The sequence below is a fragment of the Stenella coeruleoalba genome, assembly GCF_951394435.1.
Source record: "Stenella coeruleoalba genome assembly, chromosome: 13".
NCBI classification, from domain to species: domain Eukaryota; kingdom Metazoa; phylum Chordata; class Mammalia; order Artiodactyla; family Delphinidae; genus Stenella; species Stenella coeruleoalba.
Genome location: NC_137159.1, coordinates 59,732,521 through 59,745,333, shown reverse-complemented (window position 1 = coordinate 59,745,333; position 12,813 = coordinate 59,732,521). Strand labels below are relative to the sequence as shown.

The 12,813-nt window shown below is 38.4% G+C and overlaps 1 protein-coding gene across 3 annotated transcripts in view; it reads right to left on the bottom strand.

Annotated features, from left to right (window-relative positions):
* ATL2 (atlastin GTPase 2) overlaps positions 1-12,155 on the bottom strand; it is a 66,952-nt gene extending 54,797 nt beyond the window's left edge. For 2 of the 3 annotated variants that reach the window (XM_079940393.1, XM_079940391.1), the window contains exon 1: positions 12,028-12,155. In XM_079940393.1, coding sequence (XP_079796519.1) covers positions 12,028-12,145 — 118 coding nt within the window. In that variant the 5' untranslated portion in view covers positions 12,146-12,155. Of the gene's footprint in view, positions 1-10,981; positions 11,358-12,027 lie in introns of those variants that run through there. The other variant, XM_079940392.1, reaches the window with a different exon arrangement.
* Positions 12,156-12,813: the final 658 nt, after the last annotated feature.

Below are 12,813 nucleotides of genomic sequence, written 5' to 3'. Positions count from 1 at the left end.
TCCATTACTATCAAATCAGGAGATAAACAAAAAGTTGTTTTCCTATAAGATTCAAACATTTTTCACTTGAAATGTACTGTTTCCACAGTAACCAGCACTGATGTCACAGAATCTTTGCTGTTCCCATTTAAAAAATACTGAAGAAAAAAATGCTTTTATGCATTTATCTAAACAGATGAAGAAAATTGTAAAATAGATTACAAAATATTTTTCCCGAAGTTTATCATCAAGTATTAACCAGCTCTTAAAGCATACATTTAAATAAGAAGTAAGTATACTCCATAGAATAAATAATGGCTCAGCAGACTCTAAGCAACAAGACAGAAATTCAGAAAAATTATATTTAGGTTCTGCAACTTAGAGTCCTCAGTAAGGTTCTTCTCTATTTTCTTCTAAAGGAAAGTCTTGCAGAAAATCTCACCCAAGTCACCCAAAGGGTCCGACATCTTTTGTACCTTTTTTCAAAGGGTGGGGAGACACACTCTTGTTCTGTCGTCCAGATTTTTAAAGAATTAGAGTACACAATACTGAAACTTTTTAAATTTAATTTTTAGACAAGTTTTTTATATGCTAGAGGAATTCCTACACAAATGCACAGAAGAGACAAGGTTCCTTGTTCACTGAAGTATTGTTTGTAACTGCAAAAAAAAAAAAAAATTGGAACCTAAATATCCACAGATAAATAAACCATGAAATAGAGAATTAAAATTAATGAATACGATTAAATGTGTACACATAGATAAAACTCAAAACCAATGTTGAATGAAAAAACAAATCAAGCCACAAATACATAGTTTGAGCCACTTTCTAAAAATTTTTAAATATAGCACTATACCATATATTGTTTATGGAAAAAGATAAATATATATATTATAGGACTATTAAAAAATCAGGAAACATACATACTAACTTCAAGATAGGTGTATATCTAAGGAGGGAGGGAAGAGGAAAAAAGAAAGATGTCAGGAGAACACTAACTGTACAGTAACATTTTATTTCTTTTAAAAAAAAGGATTCAAAACAAATATGGCAAATATTATGTATTAGATCTATGCAATGGGCACTTGGGCATCTATTATATTTTCCTCTGTCATTTTTGTAAGTTTGAAATACATTACAATTGTTTCTAATGAAGTATTTTAAGTTGCTTAAGAATTTACTTCCATAGGAAAGGAACCTATTTATTGAATGACTCTATAACTTTATGCTGGGCACTGTGAAAGGAATCCTCTCAACAACACTGTGACTTAGCAATTATCCCCATTTCAGAGAAGAAATTCAAAGAAGTTTAAAAAAAAAAATTCTTCCAAGATTCTACAGCTAAAAAGTAGTAAAGGAATCAAGATTTCTATTTAAGTCTTTTTATTAAGCCCATGCTGTTTCCTCTATACCAAACTGCCTTTCAACGTTACAGGATAATTCTTATAAAGATCAATCTTTGTTCCCCAGTGGTATAGCCATAGAAAGAAGATACAAATCAGTCCATATTTTTAAATGATGCTTATCACTTAAAGTAAATCCCTGATATTAGCTCATCTATTCTTATGAGTAAAAAATAACAAGTACAGATTATGTATGGGTTTAAAGGGTTTGGTTTTGTTTGGGAAAGGTGGACTGATAAGCATCCTGTATTTGAGATTTTAAGGTCTGGATTAAACTGGATTTCTGGACAAAAACTAGAGTAACCAAAATAATCAAAACTACAAAAATACATAACTATTCCTTGACATAGCAACAGGAAAAAAAAATGTTTGCTACAGAATAGCTGATTCATCTGAAATTTAATTATACATGGGTCTGAAACCAAGTTATACTGTCAATATTTAATAAGCTCCAGCCACACCGTAAAACAGTTAGTCCCATGCACTAAAGCTTAAAAGAACCACCTGGGTGGCTTGTTTGGAATACAGACTTGATTCTCATCTCCAAAGTTGATTCAGCTCAGATACGGGGTCCAGGAATCTACATCTGTAACAAGCACCCCACTAACAACCACCAAGGCAATTCTGATGCAGGGGTGAAAGGACTAGAGGTGGGGATGCATAAGCCTTTATTCCTTCAATATTCACTGAACACCTATAACATGGTTCTAAGAACTGCAGATTCGGTATCAAACAAAATAAACAACAAAGAAAATCCTTCCCTTAGGAATTTATTACATCCAAAAGGTGAGGAGATAGAAAACAAATATATGACATCAGCTGGTGTTAAGTGCTACAGAGAAAAATAAAACAGGTTAAGGGAAATGAAAGTCGGGGTTGCCATTTTACAAAAGAACATTCAGGCAAGCCTTCTCTAATAAGGAAACATTTGAACAGAGAACTGAAAGAAGTGGCTATCTGGGAGAAGAGGTGAAAACATTATTAGGAACTTTCTCATTCCTTGAAATAATTTATTGTATGAAATAATTTTAGGTGTTGTTCCTTTTACTATAGAAGAGAGAAAAACACTTAGAGTGCTTACTCTATACTAATGACTATATAATCCTCAAAATCACTTTGTGGGATTAGCTAAGAGTTTCCTTATTTGTATAAAGGAGGACACTGAGGTTTAGATTAAGCAGTTTGCTTAAACAAAATTTAACATTTTGTAAGTAATCGGATCACGACGTACACCCAGGTCTTTGTAATTGTCAGATCCATCATTTTCCAATTATGCACGTTCGTTAAACTCAGAAGTGAATTCTTATGTGCTCAAGATTTTTAGAGAGCTTAAAAAAGTTAACAAAAATACAGTTTGTTTAAAAGCAGAGAAGTTTATTTCACATCTTTATAACAAATCTTGGCAACAGCTATTTTTCTCTTTATTTTTTCCAAAAATCTCCTTGTCAAAACTTAATGATTTATAGTCAGCAAATCATTTATACAGTCCCCCAACATTTGGGAAACAATTTTTTCTTCATAAGCTATGTAGAAGGGCAGGTTTTAAAATTGCAGACTTTTAAAACATAAGATGCAATAAAATTATACTTTCCCATATTTAGTAAGATATGCATATATATGTAAATAAATGTGCAACTCGTTTCATATTCACTGATTCCAACAAGGCTCAGTACACCTATACAATGTGTCATGAATTGAGGAAGGTTCCCCACCGTACCTACTTCAAACTAGTAATCAGAGAGCAAGGCACTATGCTAGATACTAAAGTAGTACAATTTGCTACTAATAGTCCTTACTCTCAAAGTTCTGACACAAACAAGTATAAAAGGACAGTACAAAGAAAAAGAGCTATATTGGATTATTTAAACTAGGGTTATCAGTGAAGACACCCTGGAGAAGGCTGTATCCATGAGACTCAGATTAAGCTAACCTTAAAAGTTTAGGCTAAGAATGCTAGGCATTATCCTGAGGAGAGCCATGGAAAATTCTGAAGCAGAGTGATAGGATCAAAGCTGTGCTGCAGAGATAAACTGAAAGTGATGAGTGAGTAAGAAGTATAGTGAGAGTCTAAAAACAGGGAAATCAGATATAAGGCAAATGGAAGAGCCTGAATGTAAGGTGAAAAGCCCAAAGTCAAGATGTGACAGTAAAAATAGAAAGCGATGCATGCAAGAGCTAGCTAGTTCAACATCCTTCTTTGGAGTAGGCAACAGATAACACTAAATTATTCCGTATACATTCTATTTTCTATAGGTCTTTATAAAGCGACAATGTACTAAATTTCCACTTCCAAAAGTATTGTTGGTATTGACTCCAAGGTTTTGTAACACAGCAATCGGGAATCCAACAAAACCAGAGTACATACGTTGCCTCGATTTAGGCAAATAGTTTAACCATTCTCTTTGTGGCCCCCAAATTAACTCTGTAGTAAGTTAAAAGATATTAAACTCATAGAAGAGCTATTGAAATTTGGGATAACCAGTTAACAAAGGAGTTATTTTTTTAAAAAATACATACAAGTTTAAATTTAGAATAGCGTTTTCATGACAAATCTCAAATAGGTATCTGCCAAGACTCTGGAAATAAGACACTAAGTTCCACTTTGCTCCAGCTCTCAACCTCAAATGACTTGTTACAGCTGCAGTTTAAAAAAGAAGGAAAGAAAAGTAGAGCATATACTCAAATCCCAACCTTGGCTCAATACAGGCAAAATTCCTACTAAGAGAGCAGTTGTAAAAAAGAAATAGTGCCAAAAAGAGACAAATAAACATCCTTCCAGCTAGATAAAATGTGACTAATTTGAAAAAAACAAATGGGATAAGAGAGTCAGAGGTTCTCACTATACTCTGCTTTTGTCCTTTCCTAAGTTTGGCAATTTTAGAGTACGTGTCAGGACTCCTTGTGCTCAAAAATAGGGGCAGGGAACACACATCTTTACAGTTTTTAGTCACATTTGGGGGACTATTCAGTTTTTCTAGGAATTATTCAGTTATTTAAATCAATTCTTTGCTCTACTTGGCTACAGGAAAACTCATATTCCTTTTTTTAGTAAACATGCTCTAACACATTTGATTTTTCAATTGTTTCATCTAATTGCTTTCAAATACTTTTTAAGCATCCCTTTTAGAAATATTCTTAGAAAGCAGGAACAAGGGCTTTAACTAAAGCTTCCCAACATACTGCCTATCTTTCTATCTTCAAACAAGTGGTATATCCTACAAACTCTGCTAAGACCCACCCATTCTTCAAGGATTGATAAGCCCAACCTCCCCCATGAAGTCTTGCTCAACAATATTCACACACATTACTTTCTACTTCTGAAATTATAAACTTAATGATAAACTTTACTCACAAATATGCATAAGGTCTATCTGATCTCCCATCTACATAAAAGCTTAGAAACAGGGATCTGTTCTACACTTTTCTACGTAGGTATTAATTACAAGCAACAGAGAAGAAGCCCTTTTACAAGGTAGGTGCTCAATACAGCAACATAACATCAAGGGGACAAAAAAGGTAGTTCTTTGTCCAAGTATGGTCCTCCATCTGCCTGTCCTACTCCATCTCTTTACTCCCAAAAGAAAACTAATCTCAGCCCCTTCACGTTCTCCTTTACCCTTGAGAAGGAATAACTTCCTTTGTACGCTCAATACACGTCAGGTGTTTTAAGACATTATCTTTTAACCTTAAATTTCTAAAGTAGATTTTTTTGTTAAGGAAGCCAAAGCTTGGTGGTGGTGGTGATTTGAACCCAGCTCCTCAGCTTGGAAACTTCTACCACACTACTGGGCACTGAAGCAGATGCCCATACTCTGGCATTATAAAGAGACAGTAATAAATATTCAACATCTCACAAAGAATTTAAAACAATAAAAACAGAAAAAGAGAAAAGAAACTCCCAACAGCATACCTAAATATTCAAAAGAGACTAGCACTAAGTTAATAAGTTGAGAGTTGCCAATTTATTTAAGAAAAACACCCATATGGAACCATTTTAAATATTTTTTAAAACAAACTATTCTATTTTTTATATACTAGTATACTATTTTTAAAATAATAAATATAATAATAAATATACCATTTTTAAAACATACTATTCATATGTTTGTTAAAAAACAGACGTAAAAAAGAATTTCTTGTATACAAAAGAGTTTTCACAAAGATAAGAGAAACACTGAGAGCTGGTCAAAGAATACAAAAATGCAATTTAAAAAAGAATTCACGTTCAATTACCATATTAAAATTTCAACATCAACTGTAATTGAAGAAATGCAAATGAAACAAACAGTGAGATCCCCATTTTTCCTATGTGTTGGCATTTATTTTTAATTAACACCCACTTGTGAACAAGCACAAATCTAACCTTAATGGAGACAGAATAAATGGATACAACCTTTTTGAATGGATTTGCTGATGCGTGTCTTCAATTTTGAAAATGTACAGGCCATCTGACCCAGGAATCTACTTTTAAGACCTTACCCTATAGGTCAAGGTTTATCTATAAAGATGCTTAGCTAGCATTATTCACGAGAAACAATTCCATAACCAAAAGGAAGATTAGTTAAGTAGTAGAATAATGCCATTTAAAAAATCATGTTGTAGAGATTTAATCATATAGAGAAATACAATATGAAATGAAAAAGTAAATTACAAAATTACAGTAAGATCCTAATCTAGGAAAAATTAAACTATGCATTTTAAAAAGGATGTATACTAAAATGTTAGCAGTGGTTACCACTAGTTGGTATGATTTCTACTCTCTTCTTTTTTCCTTTACTTGTATTTTCCAAAGTGTCTACAAAGATTTACTGCTTTTGGAATTAAATTTTAAACTTTTATAACAAAGCATAAATTACCATATTACTCAATTAGGTTAAGAGCTGTGATCACAAGTCCTGTTAAATCACAAGTTTAGCTGTAACTTAAAAGGCAGTAAATTTCTGTCTTAATATCCAGTTGTAAGACATTTGTTATCTGGTACATTGCTCAACCTTCACAAGGACTTTTAGCCTACTTCAGAATTTTTTGAGAAACAATATCCAAGTGTATGCAATAAAAAGCTTCTTGACTCTAAACAAAAATTCCACATAGCCTGCTCACATTGTCAAATCTATCTTAAAATTAAAGGGCTATAAAACAGCATTTTCTGATGATTAATAACTGTTTTTGTCAAAAAAACTAAGAAGAGGGGTGATTTTCGTGTCAAAATTTCTCTCCAACTTATCATTCAAAATTCAACTTCCCCCCCACCATTTCAATAAAAGTGAACTTAATCCAGCTTTTAATATCTCATAAACCCATTCATTCAAATACAAAAAGAGCAGCTCGCTGAATGTGCCAATTTCACCCCCTTTACAGAGTTTCTTTGTAGAAGGCTTTAAAGTTTCTAAAGTGCCTTCATAGATTATTATCTATTTAATAACCCAAAAAAAGACCTACAAGCTTGCTAGGGTAGATATTAACCATCAGGAAGGAAAAAATGTTATTCCATTCTGAAGGCCATAGGAAGTTTACAGTACTCAAAATTAAGTCTTTAGTTAAAATAAGTATGTTCTTATCACTACCCATGACTCTTCTATAAATGACTATTACATGAAGGGGAAAAAAAGCTTTTTATGGGATTCACGATTAGTGTGGTTTCAAGTCAATCACTTTTTTAGGCATTCTTGTGCATAAGAGACTTAAATTAGATTTTGTACCTTTACTGTTTGAAAACCCAATGTGCTCTACTGGAAAACTGCCATGACCTTAACTAAGAAATTAATTCACATTGAATCCCGTAACTGAAAGACTATTTTGCCACATGAGTAAATGATTCTCTAAAATGAAAGTTTATTAAAATAAAGATAGCTGAGAAGCATGAATGCTTGTTTTTATCTTATAAAAACTGAACAAAACGGACTTCCCTGGTGGCACAGTAGTTGAGAATCTGCCTGCTAATGCAAGGGACACGGGTTCGAGCCCTGGTCTGGGAGGATCCCACATGCCGCAGAGCAGCTAGGCCTGTGAGCCACAACTACTGAGCCTGCACGTCTGGAGCCTGTGCTCCGCAACAAGAGAGGCCACGATAGTGAGAGACCCCCGCACCGCGATGAAGAGTGGCCCCCACTTGCCACAACTAGAGAAAGCCCTCGCACAGAAACTAAGACCCAACACAGCAAAAAATAATTAATTAATTAATAAACTCCTACCCCCAACATCTTCTTTAAAAAAAAAAAAAAAACTGAAGAGACCTTTTAAATCACTTATTTTAAAAATTAAATGTTTAGTTCAAAATCTCTTAAATAACCACATATTATAGTAGTAAGTACCATGAAATAGAATGTTTGCCATTGGGTTAAGCATTTTAATCATATTTAATACAATAACTCTAATCATGAACACGTTATCAGCATTTTACAGATAAAGTTAAAAATTTACCCACCATCCTCACCCACATTAAACTTTTGTCCATATTATAGGGAAAAAAAATTAGAAGAGACTTTCTGATTGCAAAAAAAAAAAAAAAAATATATATATATATATATATAAAATAGAACAAGCAGTCAAACTGGCACATCTTACATATATATTACTGTGTCTTACACACAGCTCTACAATTTAAAAAACACTTGTACCCTATCACCACATTTGTTCCCCCTACAGCCCTTATGGGATTATCATCACTACTGTATGTGAGGGGTTTCAAGCTCAGAGTTTAAACCAAGTCACTCAGCTTTTGATTCCTCATTCTTTTTCCACTACACGATCTTGATTCCCTGTGATTAAAGAAACACTACCCCCACAATCAGAGTATTACACAATAAACAGGTAAAATGTGCTACAGAGCCTAGATAAATAACGTCACTTACACATTTCCCCAAGTTATTAGTTACTGCTTATTTTGATGCCAATCACAGAAATACAAGTTATACAAATAATTTTATTAAACTGGTACCTTAGCAAGGGAATCCCCTAGATTCTACTTGTATTGCCCAGATTAACCCCAAAGCCTACTTTATTAATTCTTCTACTTCCTTCTACAGTATCCGTCTTTTGCCTTCCTACTTTAAAATTTCCCACTCCACTTAGTGACCCGCCCTATCTTTACTTTTTAACTGTCCCATCTTCTCATTAGTATGATTTCAGACTTCATTCAACAAAGTTTTACCCAGTCATCTCTAATGATATGTAATAATTTGCAATGAAGAAAGGCCCTACCCTCCTCCAAGTCTGGTGAGGAGCAGTAAGAGTACCTCTGAGTAGTTTCTGTGACTGTAGACCAGTCACAATCACTCCCTTCAATGGGAATAACTTAATTCCCTCACAGGAAGGTTTTAAGAATAAAATCAAAGCAAGGTGTTTAAAGTGCTTTATAAAGTATCAACTATTATCCTACTGACATATTTTCAGGTTGGTCTTTTTTTCTGGATATCCACTTTTAAAGCTATGAAGAAAACCCTCAATAGTTCTTCTGTATAATGGGTGGTGAAAAAGAGTAAAGGATAGGAAGAAACTTACATGAGTAATGAATTAATTGGGGGATCAAGTTTAGTTATTCTATATTCACATCTCTCTTCCTTAAGTTAAATAATACCCAAGAGAGTAAACAATACAACCCTAAAATGGCCAGACAATCAGAATATGTTTACACTTAAAAAAAAAAAGAAAAAAAGAAAAACTGTTTCCCTGCACCCACTCTGGAAAAAACTCCTTCTGTAAAGCTATAAATCACTATTACAAAAAAGTTTAACTTCTATTCCCATCCCTTACGTTTCTGGCTCTTTGACAGCCTGCCAAACAGTTTTGCTTACAATCCTGTGTGTCAAAAAGCTCTTCCAATTGAGCATAAACAACTTTTTAAAATGTATCTTACTACTAGGTCTCACAATTTTAAATATGTCTTGAACTCCAGCATCAAACTACATGACAGTCCTCCAGGTATACTCTTAGCAGCTGCTTAATAGCAGATGAATGGAAAAGACACAATTTTGGAAACAGTCTAACAATTTCAAGAAAGTTTCTTTCACTTGTGAATACTCAAAAACTTTATCCTAAAGTTAAAACACAGAGGTAAACTAAAAATGAATCCGAAAATAGGTGCCTTGGACTTAAGGCCAGAATCTCATTTTAACTCATGGTTTATTTGCCCTATAATAAGTACCTCTTTACTGTAAGGAAGCTCTTTCTTCCCCAAATAAAGAATTTCAAAGGATTTCAAAACACTTTACTAAATACTTAATCACATCCACAGATTCTTAGCATCCGACAAAGTCATTAGAATAGAAGAGTTCATAAGTGCTTTATAAAGGTCTTACAATATAACCCTAGAAAGCATAAGCACTTCTCTTTAAGAGACACAAAGCATCTTCCTAAGACTAAACTACTAGAGTGGCACCTGACTCACCCCAACTCAACTCTTATGACTTTATCCAGAAAGCAGAGGGAGACAAAGAGTTTCTACAGCCAAAATCAGATGAGTCCCTACTCATTCACAGCCTGTTTGCTCTTACTTTAAACACAAATCTCAAAAAGTTCACTTGGTTTTTAATGTATTAATGGGTGACTCAGAGCAAATGAGCAGGGAAAGGGACTATTTTAGGCAGTCGTTTGATAGGAATGGCTATCAAGTGAAGGACTAACTCCACACACACACACAAAGAAAAAACCTGTGAGTAGCAGACGGAGCATTTAATAAATGATGACCCCTATTTATCAAATCTTAAGAATAGCATCTTGGGGCTTCCCCGGTGGCGCAGTAGTTAAGAATCTGCTTGCCAATGCAGGGGACATGGGTTTGAGTCCTGGTCCGGGACGATCCCACATGCCGCAGAGCAACTAAGCCTGTGCGCCACAACTACTGAGGCTGCGCTCTAGAGCCCGTGCTCCACAACGAGAGAAGCCACCGCAATGAGAAGCCCACCACCACAATGAAGAGTAGCCCCCCTCGCCGCAACTAGAGAAAGCCCACACGCAGCAACAAAGACCCAACTCGGCCAATAAATAAATAAATTAATTAATTAAAAAAAGAATAGCATCTCTTCTCACTGTGCCACAGCCTAAAAACGATGTTCATAACCCTGAGTCATAAAGCAATGCTTTTCCTAATAAGGCAAACACGTAAAACGCTTTGAAACTACATCTAAAACGGCATAAGTAGATAAGTAAATAAATACGCACAACCCTCCCTCTCCAGGGTCCAAAAGAGCTAAATTAACCAATCCATCAGCATTCCAGAACAACTTATTACTTGAGAATTCCAACCAGAATAGGTCTAAGGCAAACCTCTCTCCTCTGGCAGCATTTTCTTCTGTGTAAACAGTTCTGTCAAGTGCTTTGGTTGGCAAGCAATAATAAAATCAGCTTTATTTCCTGTTCTTTTTCCCTTAGCAAAACTTACAGTTTGTCATCACCTCTGACATACGTTCCACACGTCCAAGGTCTACCATGAATGACGAAGTACATTTCACATAAACTTTTCTTTTAAAGTGAGTCTTTTATCAAAATGTTTTACATTTTACCTCACAAAACCTTTATCAGACTGTGGAGAGAAATTTGAAAAACACAGTTCATACTTAGTATAGTTAATAAACTCTTATCTATGCCATGGCCATACTTACCTAACCGTAGGCTTTTACTATTTATAAGCCTTGGAAAAACTTTATGTCTTTAAGTAACATCAAAATTCTCAATCAGGATTTCAGGCGTTCAATTCACACCACAGTGAAGGATCAAATGCTAAACTCCTAAAAATAGGGCGTTGTGAGTGAGAGGGACACACAACACTCCGCCGCCAAGGCAAATGCGTCTTCCAGGGGGCAGGGGCGCTCCTTGTACACGTACAGTAGGAGCTCACATTCAGCAAAACCGGGGAGCGAAGGATCAGGTGACTTCACACCACCGACACTTTCAGTCCGATCGGGCCTTACTGTGATCTCAATATTAGTAAACAGCTCATAACCCCAGTTTTGACAATTAAATCTGAACTTGCATCCTAAACACGCGCTATCCGCATGAATGGGTTCGGCAACCGAGGGTCCCCGGAATCCGAGCCCCCAGACACAACCCTGGCCTGCGGACCGCGGTTCCCTCCTGGAAGGGTGTCTGGAGAACCTTCCAACCTGGCAGCGAGGTGTCTCCTCCCCCCGCGAGCTGCGCGTCCTCCTCCTCTGCTGGGCCCATCACGACCTGGTTAACCCTTCCTCCCTTTCCGCGCGAAGGACAGAGAACAGCGAGTGCCGGCCGGGTGACAGGTCGCCCGGAGCTCCCTAGGACCTCCCCGCGCCACCGCCAACCTCCCCGCGCCCCGGGTCTGCGACCCCTGCTCCAGGCCGCCCCCTCTGGGGGGAAGGACGCCGCTACAGCCACGCGGCGGGCGGGAAGGCAGGGGGCCGGGCCGGGCGCAGACGCGCGCGCCGCCCGTGCACCCGACAGCTGCGGGAGCCGCGGCCGGAGGACCGCCCTTTCAGGCCGCGCGCCGCGAGAGCTCGGGGGCGCGGCGGGGGCGCGGCGGGGGCTAGGCGCGGCGGCCAGACGCGGCGGCTGGAGGAGAGCCGAGCCAGCGGCGGACGACGACCCTACAGCCTGCGGCCGGTGCCAGCGAGCCCGAGCGGCCCGCGCCCTCTCCCCACCCGGGCCCTACAGCCTACACCTCGCCGGCCCGTACCTAGGAGGGTTGTGGACGAGACGTGGTTAACCCCGGTGTTTGGGTCGCTGGTTCGCCTCCGGCGCCGCAGCCCCTCGTGCGACTGCTGCCTCCGCGCTGCCTCGTCCCCCTCCGCCATCTTGTACCGATTTAAAATTAACTCCCCACTGACGTCAAACGCCGCCGCCGCTTTATCAACCTCCCGGGAGCCGGCGGGGCGCCGGCGGGTCCTAGTGCCGCCCTCACCAGGGCCTCCTTTTCCTCCCCACGCCCTCCCTCGTCCCGCCCCTCGGCGCCCTCGCTCCGCCTCCGCCCTGCTTGCCTTGCAGCCTGCCGCTTGGTTTTCCCAGGCTTCCACCTTGGGGAGAAATTGGGCGGCGCCCCCACCGCAATCGTCTCACACTCCTACCGCCGTAAGCCCAGGACCACACCCCCTTAGCGCTGAGCGGGTCTGTGTAAAAACCGAAGGGCTCTCCAGAGAACCAAGTCCCTCCTTCCCAATCGAGTAACCCAATTCTCTTTGCAGCTCTTCTCCATAATCGTTGACTCGTGCACTGCACGTGAGGTTGCTTTCATGCTCCTTTCCTTCTCTCCTTTTTACCTCCTCCTCTGCTATTCTCCCCCCTCCCTCCTTCGCTACCCCCCCCCCCCGCCCCGCGCTCCCAAGCTATTGCTGGTGCCCTGCTTTTCCTTTTGATCTTTCTTTGCACAGGTCTCTAATATTGTTTCCCATCTAGAGACCATCCTATGCTTTGTTTGGCATAGCTTCCTTCTACTTATGAGGCCCTCCTCCTGTCTTCTTACTGT